At 41.7% G+C, this 19270-nt stretch overlaps 1 protein-coding gene across 2 annotated transcripts; it reads left to right on the top strand.

The window, feature by feature from the left end:
* Nucleotides 1-121: 121 nt before the first annotated feature.
* LOC101472703 (axin-1) lies at nucleotides 122-16404 on the top strand. 2 transcript variants are annotated; one of them, XM_004569035.4, is made up of 13 exons: nucleotides 122-296; nucleotides 1217-1898; nucleotides 3427-3620; nucleotides 3828-3983; nucleotides 5142-5276; nucleotides 5398-5494; nucleotides 7650-7787; nucleotides 9284-9674; nucleotides 10407-10584; nucleotides 11245-11418; nucleotides 12429-12725; nucleotides 12823-12972; nucleotides 13057-16404. In XM_004569035.4, the coding sequence occupies exons 2-13, from the start codon at nucleotides 1287-1289 to the stop codon at nucleotides 13181-13183; spliced, it is 2649 nt and encodes an 882-aa protein (XP_004569092.1). In that variant the 5' UTR covers nucleotides 122-296; nucleotides 1217-1286; the 3' UTR covers nucleotides 13184-16404. The 2 variants fall into 2 exon arrangements, with proteins under 2 accessions (XP_004569092.1, XP_004569090.1); XM_004569033.4 differs by having other exon boundaries at nucleotides 11242-11418.
* The last annotated feature ends 2866 nt before the right edge of the window (nucleotides 16405-19270 follow it).

Below are 19270 nucleotides of genomic sequence, written 5' to 3'. Positions count from 1 at the left end.
CTGCATTTATCGTGGATAAGATTAAAGAATCTCGGGTATTTTTTCGTGTGTTTGGCGTTTCTATCCGGCGCATTTCTAGAAACGTACTACGCTCCGCTTACAGTCGGCGTGCACTCACGTACTCGCTCTGTATTATTGCTCTGAAAGCAGCCACCATGGGGAGTTAAGGGCAAGACGACGGGTTATTTTCGTTAATATTTAATCTCAAAAGCTATCCATATGCTGCGTTTTGGAGTACACTGTTCGCGCCAGTATCCCCAATGCAGCGGATTACGGGGAACGGGCTTTCAGAGACGGTAGGACGTAAACTTTTGTGGAAAACACAGACGTTAACGGACCTAGCTAAGCTAGCCAGCTAATCAAAACTAGCTAACACATCAAGCTAGCTGGCGCTGCAGCCAGCAGAGTCAGAAACGTGCCCTCGCTTTCTTGTTTTGTTTGATCTTATGCGACTAGATTTGTTGGGGTTAACCAACAAGAAAGTTTGCGTTGCTTCTGTACAAATGTGCTCTTTACGAGTACGTTTATAGTTTCCTCTAGTGCTGAAGTTTTTTTCCTTTTTTTGCACGGAGGCCCGTGTTGTGTGGAGTTTGTTTCGGTGCCCATCCCCCACAGTCTTTGCAGGCCAAGATGAATGAGATTCTCACTTCAAAGCCCTGGCATTGGTGGTGGCATTGCTACAAGGCTAGCTAGCCATTTTAGCTTGTTAGCATTAGTTGGTTATTTGCAAAACAGTGTCCAGCAATACCGAGCGTGTTATTTGACAGGAGTTAGCGCTAAAGCTAGCTGCTACACAGGCGAAATAAACTTGTTGGTGAACTTAAGCTTGGATACTCAAGTAAAGCATGTTGAGTTCGTCATCGTTAAACTGGAGATTTAGTTGGAGAAATACGAGATTATTTAAACTAAGGTGTATTTGCTAGTAGGTTTAGATGCCAAGTTAACAAACTAGCTGTATTTTCAGTTTCTATGACTATATTCTCATGAGTCTCATACTGTTAGTATCATACTTCGTGTGTCTGCTCATCATCTAACGTTATTACTCAGTGATCTCTCGCACTCTAAATATATACATACTGTGTGTGTATTAGTGGGGTGACACAGTTCAGTGATGAGGTGTGACTCAAGTCATCATTCTCACCTTAGCAATAATATTTGTATTTGAGTCATCACCTTCCACTGCTACATCTAACTGCTTTTCTTGTTTCCATTGCAGGGTGAATTGTTTGCCAGCCAAGTCATTGCTAAAGGGGAATATCTGACCTCTGCCTTGTGCAATCAGAGACATGAGCGTTGTCAGAGAATTGCATGGGATCGGGTACAGGGGCGGGGGTGGGGTTGTGGCCTCCATGAGTGCCCCTACCCACTTTACAGAGGATGCACCGCGGCCCCCGGTTCCTGGTGAGGAGGGCTCAGACGTGGACACCCCAGTCCAGTCAGTCAGCACCCGTCCAAACACCCTTTCCCAAACCGCAGGCTATCCCCTGTCGTCTAAAATGGGGGACCCGTCAAGTTATACACCCTCCTCCTCGTCTGCGACCCCACGTCGCCCTGACTTGGACTTGGGCTATGAACCTGAGGGCTCTGCTTCACCAACCCCTCCTTACCTGAAGTGGGCCGAGTCACTTCACTCCCTCCTGGACGACAGGGAAGGCACCCAGCTGTTCAGAACCTTCCTGTGCCAGGAAGGGTGTGCAGACCTTCTCGACTTCTGGTTTGCCTGCTCTGGGTTCAGGAAGACCAGCCAGGACAAGAGGGCAAAGCTGGCCAAGGCTATCTACAGAAAGTATATTGTAGATGGGAATGGGATCGTCTCCAGGCAGATCAAAGCTGCCACCAAGAGCTTCATCAGAGACTGCGTGGGAAAGCCGCATCCCGATGCAGCCATTTTTGAACAGGTTATTAGAATTTTATATTGTAATATTTAACAGAATGCCAGTCAGGTTGAAGAGAACAGTCTAGTAGATACTGTTATTCATTCCTGACAGCTATTATTTTGTTTGTTTAAATGGCCAGATTTGGCTAAGGAATGGAAACTGTAGCCATTAAGGTGCCAATGCTAAACAGTGTTGCAGGCCGACAGGTTAGGAAACTGAAACTGAATTGTGGATGTTGGCAAGATGGTTCATGATGAAAAAAAAAATCAGACAATGGCTTTCATATGGCTGTGCTTTCAGTTGACTGGTGCTGGGAACTTATGTTTTTCGCTCTTCTCACTGCACTAGGTCTATTCCTGTCAAGTCGTTATAATTTTAGTGTCAATATTTACTCCCAGATTTAAGGAACTTAAAGCCATATCTATTTAACCAGCCCTTATACAGATCAGATTTTGTAGTGAGTATCTTTATTTAAAAACATGGAAAGTAGCATATTTATAATTCACAGAGTTTGTTCTTGCATGTATTCATTTCCATTGAATATTTAAAACAATCTCAGAACAAGGAGCTTTTGCTGTCTTGAAACGTGTTAGATTTGTCAGGGCCGTTCAGTTCTGCTTTATTGACTTTAGGGTTTTATTTAGGGGGAGGGAACAGTGACTCAAACTATAAGCTTACCCAGGTTCCCACGGTGTAAGTGCAGCTATACTTCCTGAGTACCTCAATCAGTTTCTGATCTTCTGACAGTGTTCCTGTGGTTGACAGGGGGCATTCATCCTGACAGGAAAAGTAAAAGAGCAAGAGAAGTCACACACTTGTCGCTGTTTTGTTAAACTACAGATTTGTGTTTCCTTGTGCTTTGTTTCTGCCTTAATGAGCAAACCACACCAAAGGATCATCTGCTCCTCTCTGCCCTCTTTAACCCTGAACACTTTCAGTTTTGCGTAGATGACTGCTCATTTTTATCTTCTTAATGTTGAGACCACATGTATACTCTATGAGACTTCTATCACCAGTCTTAAAGACTTGAGTCTCATAGAGTATACTTAATAATGTTATGTTGAGTAAGAATGCATGGGTATTACTGTGATGGACCAAATGAAGCTTGTTTCAATTAGCTTTCTTTATAGCTGTTCCACAGACTTGCGTTTGATTTTATTTCCGTTGCTGTTTCTCCGCAAGTCATCAAAGTAATAAAATCCAAAGCTGTGTACTGTTCAACTAGAATTCAAACCAACTTGACTTGTGCGAAGCCACATCGAGGGATGCACTTTGACCCTTTCAGGTTTATTGCTTGCATGTGGTTTGACACACATTGCTTTTTCAGTCTGGAATAGGTGTTAGCCTAGCTGTGTAGTCTCTGACATAAATGCTGGTATATCCTGTGTAATTGTGTTGGTCTGTAATGAGTATTCATTTGGCATGAAATATATAGTTTGAAAGGGCAAAGCCTTTCAGTCTGGGAGCACTGTGTCACAGTGAACTTAGTGAGAGGTGAGAAATAATGTCTTCATTTTTATTGTACCAACTTGGTCTTTGTGTGTTCCAGGCTCAGACAGAGATCCAGACTATAATCGAGGAGAACACCTACCCTTTGTTCCTTAAGTCAGATCTGTACCTGGAGTACACACGGACAGGGGGAGAAAGCCCAAAGCCAAACCCCAGTGATCAGAGCCCTTCATCAGGACCAGCCAAGCCTGTTTCTGGGTATTTGCCTACACTCGCTGAGGATGAGGAGTGGAGGTGAGAAGAGAAAGGAACCTGAGACTTTGTGTTATACCACATTTCAATTCTGATGCATTGCATAGGATTTAACTGTAAACTTCACTAATCTGTCTCAGCTGATCAGAACAGCTCTAACAAAGTTTTGAAGCTGAAATTCATTTGTCTAAATATTTAAAAGTAATATAATTCATCTGACTTTTTTTAATAACATAAATGTGGTCTTAGGTGTGGAGGAGGAGGAGTGAGGGAAGTGGAGGAAGAGAAAGATGAGGACGACTGTGGAGACACACCAGCTTGCAGGTTGACTCAGACCCTGCTGATGCAGACGGCACCACAGAGAGCCTCAGCCAGTAGGAGGAGGCAGGACAGCAGGGAGTACAGGTGTGTGTGTGTGTGTATACGCCTGCTGTTTTGCAGTCATAACATAAATAATATCTAAACATTTATTGAAACTTCCATGCGATGTCAATTTTTAAAAAAAACAACATAGTCTAGATCTGAATGTTCTGTGCTAACCAGTCAGCTTCGATCCTTTGCGTCTAGTGTTTCCCATGTCCTGCAGTTGGACAGACTTGGACTGCAGCTGGTTACGTTTGTATTTGGTTCTCTGGAGATCTGATGCAAGCCCTAGATTCAGCTCTAAGTAGAACCCACAGCAGGCGGAGAGCTGATGCTACTGGGCTGAGCTCTCTGAGACTTTCAGAACAGAACAGGGACCAGCTGCAGTCTAAGAGAGTGGACTCAGAATTGATCTGTTTGAGGAGGAACTTTGTGGAGAGGCTGTTGATTGTTTCTGTATATGTTCTTACTAAGTAGATGTCAGGTTATGTTTGTTTGGGTTGGGTTATGTTATGTTTATTCATTTTTAAAATGCTTGAGTGCCCCTCCTTTCACTTGCATACATGCATGTGCGTATACATAATCACATGCCCTATCATGTCCCGTGGGAAACGGTGGGTGTTTCTTGTTTCGTGTATAGCGGTGTAGATGACCTAGTATTATGCAAGAGTAATATTTTGGTAATTAGAGTTTGTCATTTACAAACATTTCCAAAATACATCTATAATATTTTTCATTATAATAAGTAATAATATATAATACCTGTTGATATTCTTATAGTGGAAATATTCATGTGGCAAGGCTGAGACTTTTTTCTGTTAGCTTCTTTGTAACCCTTTCAAGATTGCAAATAGCTCTTTTCGGGGAATCTTTGCAGCACACCCACTTATATCAAGAGTAGGTGGCATTTTGTCTTATTGCGAAATCATGAACACAAGTCTTTCTTGAGAAGAGCAAATTTAGTGTGCAGCCAAACTTTCTGAGCCTTTTTTTCCATTTTGTGTATTTAATCGGGACGCTTCACACTTTTGAATTCACAATTTTGAAGCCTTTAACACATTTTTTTTTAGCACAATTCACAAGCATCATATCAGACATGACTAAGGCAAAAAAAAAAACTGGTGCGAATGTTTTGTAAGAACCCCTGAAAATTTAACATGGCTCCTTCGCATGAATCACGATGTCTCAATTCTTCTTCAGGCCATGGAGAGAGCCGATAAACCCATACTACGCAAACATGGGTTATGCGCGGGCTCCAGCAACCAGTGCCAATGACAGTGAGCAGCAGAGCATGTCGAGCGATGCAGACACAATGTCACTGACCGACAGCAGTGTGTAAGTACTCACAGACAGCCTGCTGCGCCTCGGACAATACTACACTTTTGAGTTTTGTAAAAATGTTACAGATCTGTAATTGATTTTTGTTCATCTTTTTTTTCCCTCTGTGTTTGTGTAGAGATGGTATTCCTCCATACAGATATTGGAAACAGCATCGTAAAGAGATGCATGAAAGTGCCAAAGCCAACGGACGTGTGCCCCTACCTCATATACCTGTGAGTACAAACAGCAATTCGCTGCAATATCAGTTCTTGTATTGCTGCATGCACAGTGAAATATGTGCAGAATTTGACACTGGAATGCAGTTTTAAAGTTTTTCTGCACACTATTAGGCTTTTATGTGACAATACAACTTTGTAATCTTTGCTAAATTCACACCTGTTCGTATTTTTCATACTTTTTTTTATGGTTAAGTGCTTTCAGTGTATCATTCATACACGGATCGATGCATTGGAGAGCAACTTGGGCTTGGCATCCTGCTCAGTGCAAAATATCATGACGATAATAAATAAGTGATGCACAAGTAAATAAATATGTTAAGTAAGGCCCTTCTTGTTGTTCTGGTTCAGCATTGTGATCGATGTGGGTTGAAAAGCTGGTGTGTGTGTGTGTGTGTGTGGGGGGGGGGGGGGGGGGGGGGGGTGTCCTTGAGCGAATGCTGCGACAGGCTGTGAGAAGGATGAGTGGGGACGTTGGCAATGCCCAGACTGCACTGGTTGTAAATGTCTGATGGGAGTTGCAGCATGTGGAGGAGGCGGAGGGTGCTGCTAGGCCTTTTTTGATTAAGGCTGTGGTGGTGTAGTAACTGGAAGTGATGTCATCAGTTTGGCATATCGGCAGAAATTACATGCTTTTGTTTCTACCACAGAACCAACAATTAGTGGAAGGTGAAACTGATTGTCGAGAAGTCAGCAATTATCTCATTGTTGATGTTTTTCCCTGTGTTGAGGTTAAGGTTGTCAGGCTGTCAACTCCTCTGTGTGCTGACTCATCTTGATTGGCAATGAGGCCTACCTTAGCAAACCTTTTGGTGTGGTTGTGTTAAAACTAGCAGAGCAGTCATGTATCCACATCTTGAACAATAATGGGCTGAATACACACCCTTTAAAGCGATCTTGTATTCAGCATATTGTGTTGTTTTCTTCCTTTTCTGGCCATCTGCCATCTCTGTGTAAGAAAGCCCAAGATCCAGTTCTAGGTACCAGGTCCCACACGGAGCAGGTTCAGCTTCTCCACAAGCTGCTGTGGCAAGATAGTGTAAAAAGTTGACTTGAATCAGTAGGATGTGTATGACTTTCTGTATTGCAGGTGAGTCAGACTGAGGTGGTGCAGGGTGGATATAATGGCATCTTTTGTAGGCTGGTTTTCTCTGCATGCAAATTCTAGGGGTTAAAAGGGAGATGTGACTTATTATGTTGCAAGACAAGCCTTTCAAAGCATTTCACATTTCTTGGGGTGAGGGCTAGAGGGTGGTAGTCATTCAAACAAGCTGGGTTAGATTTCTTGGGTACAAAATTATAGTGGTGCCGTTTAGACAAGTGGGAATGTTATTTTTGTCTGAGGAAGATGTTGAAAATGTCCTTGTGAAAACATCTTTCAGTTGTTCTACACATTCCTTCAGAACATGATCTGTTTGGCAGGTGACGACGGGAGCCCTTTGTTGTTGGTGTATTGAGGTTATCTGGCAGTGCGAGGTCATTACAGCATGTCTGATCGGTGGGCTTGTAGCCTGCTACTGTGTTGAATCGCTGCCAGAGGTGCTGTGTGTTTTTTGGTGTCAGTGAAGTGACTTGTGTGCACATTCCACAGTTTAAACTGGAAGTAAAGGTGCTGCATCCCATGCAAAGCTGAGGTCCTGGTGCACTACCAGCTTGTTGGTCAAAATGAGTACAGCTAAAGTTCAGCAACTTATTGGCACTGGATTTTTAAAAGTTCAGGATCAACTTGGACACTGATTGAAATCACCAGCCCCATTAAAAACTAAAAGCACTTGATGTACAGACACTCAGAAGTGACATCTGAGAGGCATCTGATTGATACCAGTTAAAACTTTGGAATAAAACATAGTTACATATTCCTAAATTCTGGGTTTGAAGAAGTAGGAGGAGTAGATGTAATGGTACTATACACAGCAGGCAGATTTAGCTCATAATGTGAGGTGGTCTTAAGGCAGTAATTATCTGCAAGTAGTTGAGAAGGAATTACCATAACTGTCACACATTGCTAACATTGATTGTTTGCACAAGTTAAGTTTTCCCATTTGAATGTGTTAAATGCATATTAGTTTATAAGTTTGCCATTTAAATTATGGCAGCAGACATATGCACCCGTGTGTAGTATGTAATAATTTCTACTTGTGTCAATACACAGCGCACGTATCGAATGCCAAAGGACATCCACGTAGAGCCTGAGAGGTTTGCAGCGGAGCTTATCAGCAGGCTGGAGACGGTGCTCAGAGAGCGAGAGGCTCAGGAAAGACTTGAAGAGAGGCTGAAGAGAGTACGGCTGGTGAGTACACGATCATATATATGCACCCTGCAATGTGATTTTAATTCTTCGAAATTAAAACTTTGTAAGTGAAAGAAAGAGTTGTTTCCATTTTAGTCAGCCTGCCTATGCAGCTCTGTCACTTCTATTCCAGACTCACAGCTAGCTTCTCATCTACAAGGAGATTTACACAGTAGAAATTTAGACAATGCATTATGCCATATATGCAGAAATGCCTGTGAACAGTTTAGCGATTGATTCTACTCTCTTGCAGTAGGGTAGAGTTGTATGAAGCAGTAGGGCTGCACAATTAATCGTTAGAAAATCGCAATCTCAATTCATACTTATGTGTGATCTCATTTCCAAATGACAACGATTTAAAAAAAAAAAAAAAAAAGATGACGATTGTACCGCATTTTGATCCGGGACATAATCTGCATGAAAACAAGCGCTCACTCTTCCTGCTCAACAAATGACAAGGGCGGAGGCTTATACCACGTGATACAGAAGTCAGCTGGCAGGGAAAAAACAACGGAGAGCACGTGAGAGATGACGAAGCTGTAAAGCCCAAGAAAGTGACAGGAGAAAATCTGTCCCGGTCAACCACCCAAACATCAATAACAGGAACCTTATACAGCGCCTCCCTATACCTGTCGAACTCCCGCACGCACAAAGAAATTACGGAGGCTATCACTTATCACCTGACCAAAGATATGGCTCCCATCAACACTGTGCAAAACGAGGGATTTAGGAAAATGATCAAAACCCTAGACAAACGCTACACGGTGCCGTCCCGCAACTATTTTTCAAATGTTGCACTACCTGCTGTATACACGCAGTGTCGAGCAACGGTGGAGACGTAATTGTTTTTGTTTAGTCTCAACTGTTACGAAGTGGATGTGCAGTTAATAAGTGCAATAAATATTTATATTAGAAAAGAAAATCGTGAGCGAATTGTGATTCTCATTTTATGCAAAATCGTGCAGCCCTATTAAGCAGCAACACATTGTTATAACAAGTGACAAACAAGATTCTTGCCAGAAAAACTTGCCATTTCGGTTTCTTGTGACCAGCCACGGTGGGAATTTAATATTATACTCAGTTAATCTGGCTCTAGCATTCCACTTTAACAGTGATAGCTTCTGTATAGACTCATTGCTGCTGGTAAGAAGAGAGACTATGCCATCAAGAGAAGAGATAATCACTCTGGGATTATATATCGATAGTTTAATTATTGGTGATTCTAAGTGAGTTGATATCAGGTGAACTGGCACAACAGCATTTTTAGATAAAGTTTGCCCAATTCTTTTTTTCTTTTTCTTTTTTAATTTACTTTTTTTCCCTTGGGTGTCAGGTTACTGCCACGAAGCCATCCGGCTTGTAATACACAGGCAGAAAGGCTAGGCAAAAAAAGAAACACATTTATTAGCCTCCATCACCTTAATCATTGTCTTCTGTATTGATGTACAACCCAGTTTTAAAATTGAAAAACTAAATGTATTTTCTGTTCTTAACAGGAAGAAGAGGGGGATGATGCTGACGTCTCCATGACAACCTCAATGTCTTCTCATAGCATGTCTCTACCCGTCCCCTCATCGTTTCCACCTCTTTATGGTGCCCGTTATTCCGAGACAACTGCTAACACGGCAACAGTCGCCACTTACGGAGGCCTGGTCCCCATAGATGATCCCCATGACGACGACCCAGAATCTATTTTGGATGAGCATGTACAGCGGGTGATGAGGACGCCAGGCTGCCAGTCGCCAGGGGCAAACAACAGCACCTTAGCAGGAGGGGGTCGGCACACTCCTCCCAAATCATCGCGTTCACCTGACGGGGGAATCGGGCCGCCTCACTACCCTGCACACAGAGGTGCAGGTCACAGTCTGCCTGCTGCTGGAGTCAAAGGTAAGAGGCTGTGAAGGGGAGGGAGAAATGGTCGAGCACGATTTCCACGATCTAAATGTGGGCCCAGGTTACTCTCTGTGTTAAGCTCTGCCCCCAATACCACATGTCGCTAAAGCAACTCTCCAACGGACACAGTTACATGTCCTCTCCAGTTCTACAAACACATTTAGAAAAAGTGCAGACTTTTTCTTACATTACACAACTTTGGGTAAATTATTTCTACAAACATTAAAAATTATTTTATTTATTTGCGGAACTGTGCATTAGAAGTTAATGCTGATGCTTCAACATTATACCTGGTTCATATCCTGTGTCCCTGTCTTTTTAAGAGTGTTTTGTTTTGTTTTGGTTTTTTGGAGACCGTATTCCCCACACCTACTGTACACTGTAGTTTTTGGCAAATGTAACCTCAAGTAGCAAGAAATAGTTGTTATTCTGCTCAAGTGTTTGTGTTGCTGTGGAATAATGTGCTGTTGTTGCTCTGTTTAATATTGATGTTGGTATAACAGAGTAGGCTTAACTCGTGCTCATTATATTGAGTTAATGTGAAGATGGAGTCTTGAGATTTTTAATGTGCCTTTACAACACAGGAAGGAACTATAATATGCTTGGACTAACTAGTGCATCCTGTTACAAATTTTTTTAATGGCAAGCCATAACTGACTCTTCAGGTGAAATAGCACAGATGTCAGTGCTGTGAGTTTCCATTTACTTTACTGATTTCCATCTCAGGTATGCATCACCACAAGCCGTTGTACCACCACAGAGGAAGGGATGGGCCAGAGGAAACGGGTAGTAGGTCTCAGCCCAACTTCCTGTGGAATGGAGAGTCAGCCAATCAGTATGCCGGGAGAAGTCGAAACTATGCTGACGGAGCTGGAGCCAGCACACACGAGGGGATGGGTTATAGGTAAGCATGTGCACTTGGTCTATAGGAAGTTGTATGGAAGGGGAACAGCTTTGCAGAGGCGTCACTAACTTCCACCTACCAGCTTTGAGTGACATCTTCATCTCTTTGCTGCTTGCATACAACTCAAAAACCCTTTCCATCCTGCCTAAAATGTTTTTGAACTTTTACCGTCTGCTAAGAGATACAGATTCATGAAAAATTCAAAACTAGACAATTCCTGAACAGTTTTTACCGTACAGCCATATTCCCACTGAGCACGATTGGCTCACAGCAAGAAGGTCCTGAGTTCAATTCCGTCATCAGGCCGGGATCTTTCTGTGTGGAGCTTGCATGTTCTCCCCATGTTTGCATGGGTTCTCTCCCACAACCCAAAGACTTGCAGTTAGTGGGATTAGGTTAATTGATGAACCTCAATTGCCCATAGGTGTGAAAGTGAGTGCCAATGGTTGTCTCTGTGTGTTTGTCCTGTGACAGGTGCACCCTGGGATAGGCTCCAGAACTTTGCATACATTTGTATTTCTTTAATGTATTATACTATTATTAATGACAAGTCCGTATCCTGGTAGTGCCCTAGTGGCAGTAAAGTATCTTATTGTTAAGTAATCGGATGACTCCAACTGTTTTTTTTTTTTCTTTTGTTACCTGTTTGTTCTGCAGTAGTAAAGGCAGCACACTATCACGGCGAGGTTGTAAGAAGACATCAGAGGCATCGGGGAAAGGTGACGAGAGTGGGCGTGGCCTGGAGGCACAGGTACCAATGGAGGATTTGGAGAGAAACCAGAAGATCCTGCAATGGATGATGGATGGAGACAGACAGAGAAAGAGTTCCCATGGGTGAGTCGTTTTATATTTAAAGCTGACAGTAATTTATAGTTGTTGAAATTTTTAAAATTCTTAAGATCAAATAATGAAATAAAAATTAAATTAGGAATACAGGTGATGTGTTTTCTTTCTCATCAGATATAGTGTATTGAATTTTTTTTTTATTTGGCAGTGGTTTGGCATTGATATTTTACTTGGCAAAAAAGAAGAACACTTTGTGTTGTTGGTCGCCATTTAAAGCAGAGGATCAAAGTAAAAGCAGACTCTGCTCCTAGCAAAGTGAATGTCTCTGTGACCTTATAGATGACACTTTGATAACGGCAAATGGAATCTGCGATTGTGCCCACAGCTAAGCAATAACCTGGCTAATGATTACTCTTTATTATTAACCCATGACCACATAACTGTGTGTGCGGGCACTAGTCAGCTGGCATATATAACAGACCTGTGCCAACAAGATTAACAGCAAGGCCGCCCTCCAGCATTAGATGTGTTACAGATTGCCCGTGTTCTGCTCTAACATGGAAGGAACTTGTTGCACATGTTGTCAGTAACAACGCAAGTGAAGTATAACTTTATTTGTGAGAGTTTAATTCTCTTCCCCAGTGATGCTAAAAAATGAGTTTTTGTGTACAACACCATGTGGCAGATGCCCATTCCCCTCAAACAAGATCAGAGAGACATACATATCTTAGAAATATTTAACGTTTACTGCAAATGAATGGAATTTGGAGCCTACTAATAAATGAGAGTAAAGTGATATTTAGGCAGCATCGGAGAGGGAGAATCTCACAGGGGAGCACGTGGATACATCGAACAAATCATTTCTGCTTATGTTGGGGGTTATTCTTCTTCAGGTTTTAAATGTTTGTCCTGAGTAACGCGTACTTGCTATATCAAGAACCAGAATTTCAGTGGTTCTTGATATAGCGATCAATAAGACTATGCTTAGCATAGTCTCATATTGTGAGACTCTAGTTCCTGTGCCCATTTTAATGCAGGCAATTCTCTTGTTTTTTCAGAGGGAGCACCAGTAGCTCAAGGAGGACAGGAACCAGCAGCGAATCGCCACGTCCAGCTTCAGTGGAGCGGCCTGGAGCTGTGCACCCCTGGGTCTCTGCTCAACTACGTAACCCTTCTTCAGTGTCCACCGCTATCCCCGGCTCATCATCCACCCAAGTCCAGCCTTCTCATCCCTTCATCCAGGACCCAGCTATGCCCCCCAACCCAGCTCCCAACCCCCTCACCCAGCTGGAGGAGGCTAGACGGAGGCTGGAGGAGGAGAGGAGGAGGGCTGCACTACAACAGGTCAAGCCTAGGTAGGTGTCAGGCCAAATTCTGTGTACTCGGTTATTGTTATTATTATTAATGTTTATTCTTTATGTTGTGTGTTTACGTGTATTTTTTCTGTCTCAGGCACAAGTCTGGAAAGCGTCAAATGTGCGAGAACATGACAGTGGCTTACTACTTTTGTGGAGAACCAATTCCCTATCGAACATCTGTTAAAGGCCGTGTAGTGACTTTGGGCCAGTTCAAGGAGCTGCTTACCAAAAAGGGCCACTACAGGTAAATACATAGACAGGTTTTAAAAAGCCATAAGTGTGTGTGGGAATGTTAAAGATGTGCTCTTACACTTGTGCTTGTGTTTAGGTTCTATTTCAAGAAAGTGAGCGACGAGTTTGACTGTGGTGTGGTGTTCGAGGAGGTTCGTGACGATGACGCAATCTTGCCTATCTTCGAGGAGAAGATCGTTGGGAAGGTGGAGAAGGTTGACTGAAATTTTGGGAACATGAAAACAAATCAGATGGCATGAAAAAGAGGAAGAAAACATTCAGGTGGGATTGAAATTCACCTGCCAGAAAACGAACAACGGGAAGTAGAAAGGCGGAAGGAGTAACGTGCGACCGAATGGAGATTGCGCTGCATAGTCGAAGCTCAAGCGTTAAGGAGGCGGTTAATTTTACGGAGCATCAACGCCTGGATCCAAACCCACATAAAGCAAAAAAGCTCAGTCAGATGATACAGCGGGTAGTAGAAGAACATAAATTATTTCACCTGTCCTGTCTCCACTGTGGACGATCAAGGAGAGCTGTTCAGGTATGTCTGACCAGTCTTCCACTTCTACTGCAATGGATGGGAAAAGGGTGAGGGGACTGCTGAAGGAGAGAGGTTTAAAGTAGTCTTCCACTTCTGCTCTGGAGGAGCCCGTCCTCCGCAGACCATTACGATGCTGCTACATTACCACGGAAACTCTTCAATCGGTGCTCAGGACGGTAAAGGAAGCAGTTTTGTTCCTCTCGGGAGTCTAGCTGCCTTTTGCTGTCTCTGTTCCTCATCAGCTGGTGACAGAAGATTTTTGGGGAGTGGAACATTTAGCCTGCCTCTCGTTGACTTCATAGCCTCAGAACAGAGAAACCTGCTCACCCTCAATTCCAAGAAGTCACGTAGTGATCTCTCACATCACCTTGTTCAGATAACAGTTCTCTGCATAACTTGTTTACCGTATTTTTAATAAGACAAGTATTCTAGCTACTTGTTTTCATTTTATTTGAATCGTGTATGTACAAGGCAGGTACTATTACTTATTATTGCAGCTTAATTTCGTCATATCTCAGACTTAATGTTGTATTATTGTGTATGTTTTGAAGCTAGTTCATTAGTCATTTCAGGGCAACCGATTTGTTTGTTTCTTCCCAGTATACCACATCACTGCACCTCAGCTCTGTACTGTTTACCTTTGAGTGTGCAGTCGTGTTCTACTGCGGGAGGATTTTTAAATATAGGATTTTTTTTATTACCCTCAAAAAAGACCACAATATATCTTTTTTTTTTTTAAACGGTCACACTGGCCCCTTGTGTAACTTTAGAAGTCTTCTGCTATATCACAAGCCTGCGCACAGAACTCCAAGCTCAGTCTAGGTGCCTGCCTGCCTGCCTGCCTGGCCAGTGCCATTACTATCTACAGTGCTTATTCTGAAGCGTTAAGTGTCCGTCGTGTACACCGGAACTCAGCCAAAGAGTGTAGTGTGAGCCCCCTTCGCCTACATACACATGTATGTGCAGTCCACTGCTATCTAATGTGTGTTATTTGACATAACTGTGAGGGAATGTAGTATTTCCTCCTACATCTTTAAACTTTGTAGAGGAACACTGAGTTTAAAAACTGCAGGGTTGTTTGTTTTGTTTGTTTTCCTTTCTCCAAATTAAATTAATAGTTTGACATTAGAAATTTTCACCAGGAATACTGTGATAAGTTAATACAGCTCATATATCTAAGCGGTAAATGCAAAGCTAAAGCCAGCAGTTGTTAGTTTATAGTTTACTAAAAAGATTGGACCTACCCTGGCTCTTACGTGAGTTAAACTACGTGAGTTTCAACTACAAGTTAAGTTAATTTAATTTAATTATCAGTTATTTGTTGTTCATTGGTTTATAAGAAAGGTGGCACCAGTGGTGATGTTTAAAATAGTTTGCTTGATAGCTGATTGTTAGTTTTTGTTTATTTATTTATTTTGTTTTTGTCATTCTAAACTGTTTAAAGGTTTTTCAGATTTATATCACACTAGCTCAGCACAAAATTGGTGACACGGTAGATGATTCAAAATATGCCAGTATTGATATTTGGTTGATCTGTGGATTGCTAGATTATTACATATAAATTGATGATTCAGAGGACCTATCACGATTGCCTAGAGCCTGATGAGCTGTCTAATAACTACTCGCTTTTGCGGGTGGGGAAAAACAGATTTGAGGTCGGAGTAAGATTGTAAGATCGTAATGATTGTAAGGCCTTCAGCTCAGGTTATAGATGCATGCTGATTAGGAAACGCTGAAATGTGCTGGGAGGCAGACTGCGAAATGTAGACAGAGCCAGGCGAGATGTCTTCTATTCTAAGCTCAGCTAATTGCCTATAGCTTCATGTTTACTGTATAGACACGAGGAGTGTTACACATTTGGTCACTTTTTTGTTATGAAAACAGCAGAGTGAATTTTTCAACATGTCAAGCTAGTCTTTTAACCTGCTTGTGTTTGTACCATAACGCGGTAAAGCCTTGAGGTCAGAATATAAAGCGCAGTGCAAACGTTGCACTGAGGGCACACCAGCTACGTAAGCCGAATGTAACTTTATGAATTTTTTTTTTTTTTTTAAAGTTTGTTTTTGTTTTTTTTACTTTTGTCCACCATATCCTCGAAGGATCGATCATGTCAGCTACTTGAGGACAGGTTCACTATTGATCTGTTCACCTGATTGTTTTGTGTCCTCGATGCTGATTGTTAATTGAATGTGTTGCATTAATGTCAAATAGAAATCATCCTGGGTTTGCCCCAGCAAGAGGAGCATAGGATCAGAAAATGTGTTTGTCCTTACTCCAACCCATTATGCCTTCAGTATGAAATAAAAAATTTAGAAATGTATTTGTTTATAAGAAAAAAAATGTAATTTTAATAATCAGCGAGCATGTTCTTTAAGGAATGTTTCCAGATGAATTGAACTGTCTATTTTGGTTTAATGTTTATGTGCAAACTGCTTTTGGCCCTCTGATATATTTTGCATCTGTTTTATTAGAAAGAGCACCCAGGGACAGTTGAATGACTACATTGAGTTGTTTCTTGTGATTTATGATTTGATGGACAAGAACAAATAACTGCATCTGTTGCGTTGTTGATTTGTGTGAAACACAGTGCCTTTAACCTTTCAAAAATGTGTTTATTGAAACCAATCCATGCTTTTTATTATTAGTTTTAATCATCACTCAGTCCCATTTGTATTTTTAGCTGCAGTCATGCTATTTCTATTTCTTCTGTTCTGATCAACCCTCTGCTGTAAATATGTACATTATCATTTCATACGTGTCTTCAGACCTGCACCACATGTCCATGGTGTTTTCTGTTTTGTTTTTTTCCAACGCCAAGATGTCACTGTGCTGGTTCCACTTGTACATTTCTTTTAAAAGGGTACTTCATAATAAAGATGTTGAATAAATTCATCAACTTTATTTTTGAGGTTAAATGTATTTTATATGGCTTTCTCTTTTTGCCTTAAACTAAAAGTCTTAACTTTCAGATGCATTGCACTTGTACACCACTGCAGTTTGGAGTTTGTTTGGCTTCTGCATTTATGTGATAGCTGTAGCTGGTGATGAAAAACACTAAAATATTCAGGCAGCCTTTAACAATCACACATACACTCATGAGCCACTTCATTAGATAAATTTATTGTGAAATGAAATCAGTATTTTGAGTATACATACAGCATATTTACACGTGTGTGTGTGTGTGTGTGTGTGTGTGTGTGTGTGTGTGTGTGTGTGTGTGCGCGCGCGCGTGCGTGTGTGTGTGCGTGTGTGTATAGACTCTGTATAAGGGCTGCATGTACGTACACTCGCTAGCTTCTGCAATAGGTATACCTTACTACTATTAGTGTGGATCCCTTTTAACTGTCTTAATACTTCATGGCACAGATTCAACAAGTTTCTGGAAGCATTGCTCAGAGATTTTGGTCCATATTTACATGATAGCATCACACAGTTGCTGCACATTTGTGATGTGATGTCCCAGAGGTTGGGCTGACATCTGGTGACTGTGGATATCATTTGAGTACAGTGAACTCACTGTCATGTTCATGAAACCAGTTTGAGATGATTTGAGCTTTGCGACATGGTGCGCTATCCATAAAGGGATTAACATGGTCATCAACAATACTCAGGTAAGCTGTGGCATTTCCCCACACTATTACTCCACCACTAGCAGCCTGCCTTACTGATACAAGGAAGTTTGGATCTGTGCTGTCATGTTGTTTATACCAAATTCTGACATCACTACCCAAATATTGCAGCTGAAAATGAGACTCATCAGACTAGACAACATTTTTCAAACTCCTTTGGTATTTCAAACGCCCCACTTTGGTGGGAATGGGCAAATTGTAAGCCTCAGCTGACAGGGCCAGTGTGGTCTTCTGCTGCTTTAACCCATCTGCTTCAAGGTTCGCTGTGTTCCACATTCAGAGATGCTTTTCTTCTGGATATTTTCTTCTTTTTCAGATCATTAAATCACCTTTCTTCCTTGTTCTGATGCTCAGTTTGAACTTCCGCAGGTTATCTTGACATGTCTGCATGCACTAAGTTTCTGCCATGTGATTGGCTAATTAGACACTGTATTTGTGTTAATGAGAAGTTAACCTCCTCGGACCTGGCGTCCACATATGTGGACATCACATTTTTGGTTATTTAGACCCAAACACTAAATTTTGCTCTACAAGGGCCTGATATCCACTTAGAAGGACATTATACTGCGACCGTTCTATCGAAATTTTAAACGAATACCCGCATTTGTGGCTCTTATTTTTCTTAGAAACAAAAATTGGGTAAAAAAAATAAAGCTGGTAATTCTTTGTTTTTACATTCACTGGGCCCCACCCAATATGCCCAAATATCAAAGAAAAATTAAAAATGCATGCTGTGGAAGAGTTCGGGTCTTGGCAGGTTAAACAGCTCTAATTAATAAAGTCGGGCCTGATTTATTTTAAGCCAAGAATTGAATGTCTTTATATCAGTTATAGCTTTGTTCACTAGTGTATGATATATAAAATGTCCTCCTAGAAGCAAATATTGATCCTTCGCTTGGCAATGTCTACAGGCACTTATTTAGCTTAACTAATTGAAACACTATCTAAGAAAATGTAATTTAGCATGATTTCAATAATCATACATGTCTCCAATATCAATACTTGTTCCATCAGGGGGTGTGGGTGTAAATGTATATAACTTTCTGTTGCATATAGTTAATGTACTCAGCATCTTACCAAATGTCATGTACCATCCACTTCGCTTTCATGTCCACAGGTGTCACATGTGACGCACTGTCTTCAGCAGCAGATGGAGTTAGGTCCCCATGACCTAAAAAGGAAAAGGAGAATTGCTGGACAAACTTAATTAGATTATGTCAGGTTTGAAAAAAAAAAATTAAGTCAGATAAATTCAACAGATTTAAGTCACACAAAACAGCAGGATAGCAGCACGTTGGCACGGTGGTTAGCACTGTTGCCACACAGCAAGAAGGTCCTGAGTTCAATTCCACCATCAGGCCGGGGTCTTTCTGTGTGGAGTTTGCATGTTCTCCCCGTGTTTGCGTGGGTTCCCTCCGGGTACTCCGGCTTCCTCCCACAGTCCAAAGACATGCAGCTTGTGGGGATAGGTTAATTGGATAATCCAGATTGCCACTAGGTGTGAATGTGAGTGTGAATGGTTGTCTGTCCCTGTGTGTTGGCCCTGCGATAGACTGGCGACCTGTCCAGGGTGTACCCCGCCTCTCGCCCTATGACAGCTGGGATAGGCTCCAGCGCCCCCCGCGACCCTGAAAAGGAGAAGCGGAAGCGAATGGATGGATGGATGGGAAGTCACACAAAACACTTAAATAAAAAATATTTATAAATATATTTAAAAACAGCAAGTTAAGGAAAAAGGTTGTAAGTTAAGTTGACAGAAACCCCCCAAATATACCACCGTCGTTTGTCGCGCTGTCTCAAATGAATAAACTCTTATGCTTGACTGGTACATATTTATTATTATTATTTTCGAGTAATCGGCTCAGAGTATTGTGTTGTAAAGAGATAACCTTTCCACTGAATAGAAGGTCAATTTATAGCAATTACAAAAAGTAATAAAACAATGGCCATTTAATATTGGTGTAACAAACTGCAGCGGTTACTCAGCAACTTAAAAACAAAGTGACTGCTGAAAGAGTGTATATTCAAAGAAAAGCATGATTAATATGCTGATTAATATGCAGACATCCGCTGGGAAGGGTTGTGAAGCAGGCAGAAATTTGTTTCAAGGCGTTCAAATCTGGAAACTGTCCAACTGG

Source organism: Maylandia zebra, linkage group LG6 (genome assembly GCF_041146795.1).
Source record: "Maylandia zebra isolate NMK-2024a linkage group LG6, Mzebra_GT3a, whole genome shotgun sequence".
Taxonomy (NCBI): domain Eukaryota; kingdom Metazoa; phylum Chordata; class Actinopteri; order Cichliformes; family Cichlidae; genus Maylandia; species Maylandia zebra.
This window is presented reverse-complemented; position numbering and strand designations above follow the sequence as displayed.

Bases quoted from the DNA above. Each gene is read 5' to 3' on its own strand.
- LOC101472703 (XM_004569033.4), top strand. From the start codon at position 1,287: ATGAGCGTTGTCAGAGAATTGCATGGGATCGGGTACAGGGGCGGGGGT. The intron at 5,495-7,649 runs GTGAGTACAAAC...GTCAATACACAG, and splicing joins TGCCCCTACCTCATATACCT to CGCACGTATCGAATGCCAAA. The intron at 7,788-9,283 runs GTGAGTACACGA...TGTTCTTAACAG, and splicing joins GGCTGAAGAGAGTACGGCTG to GAAGAAGAGGGGGATGATGC.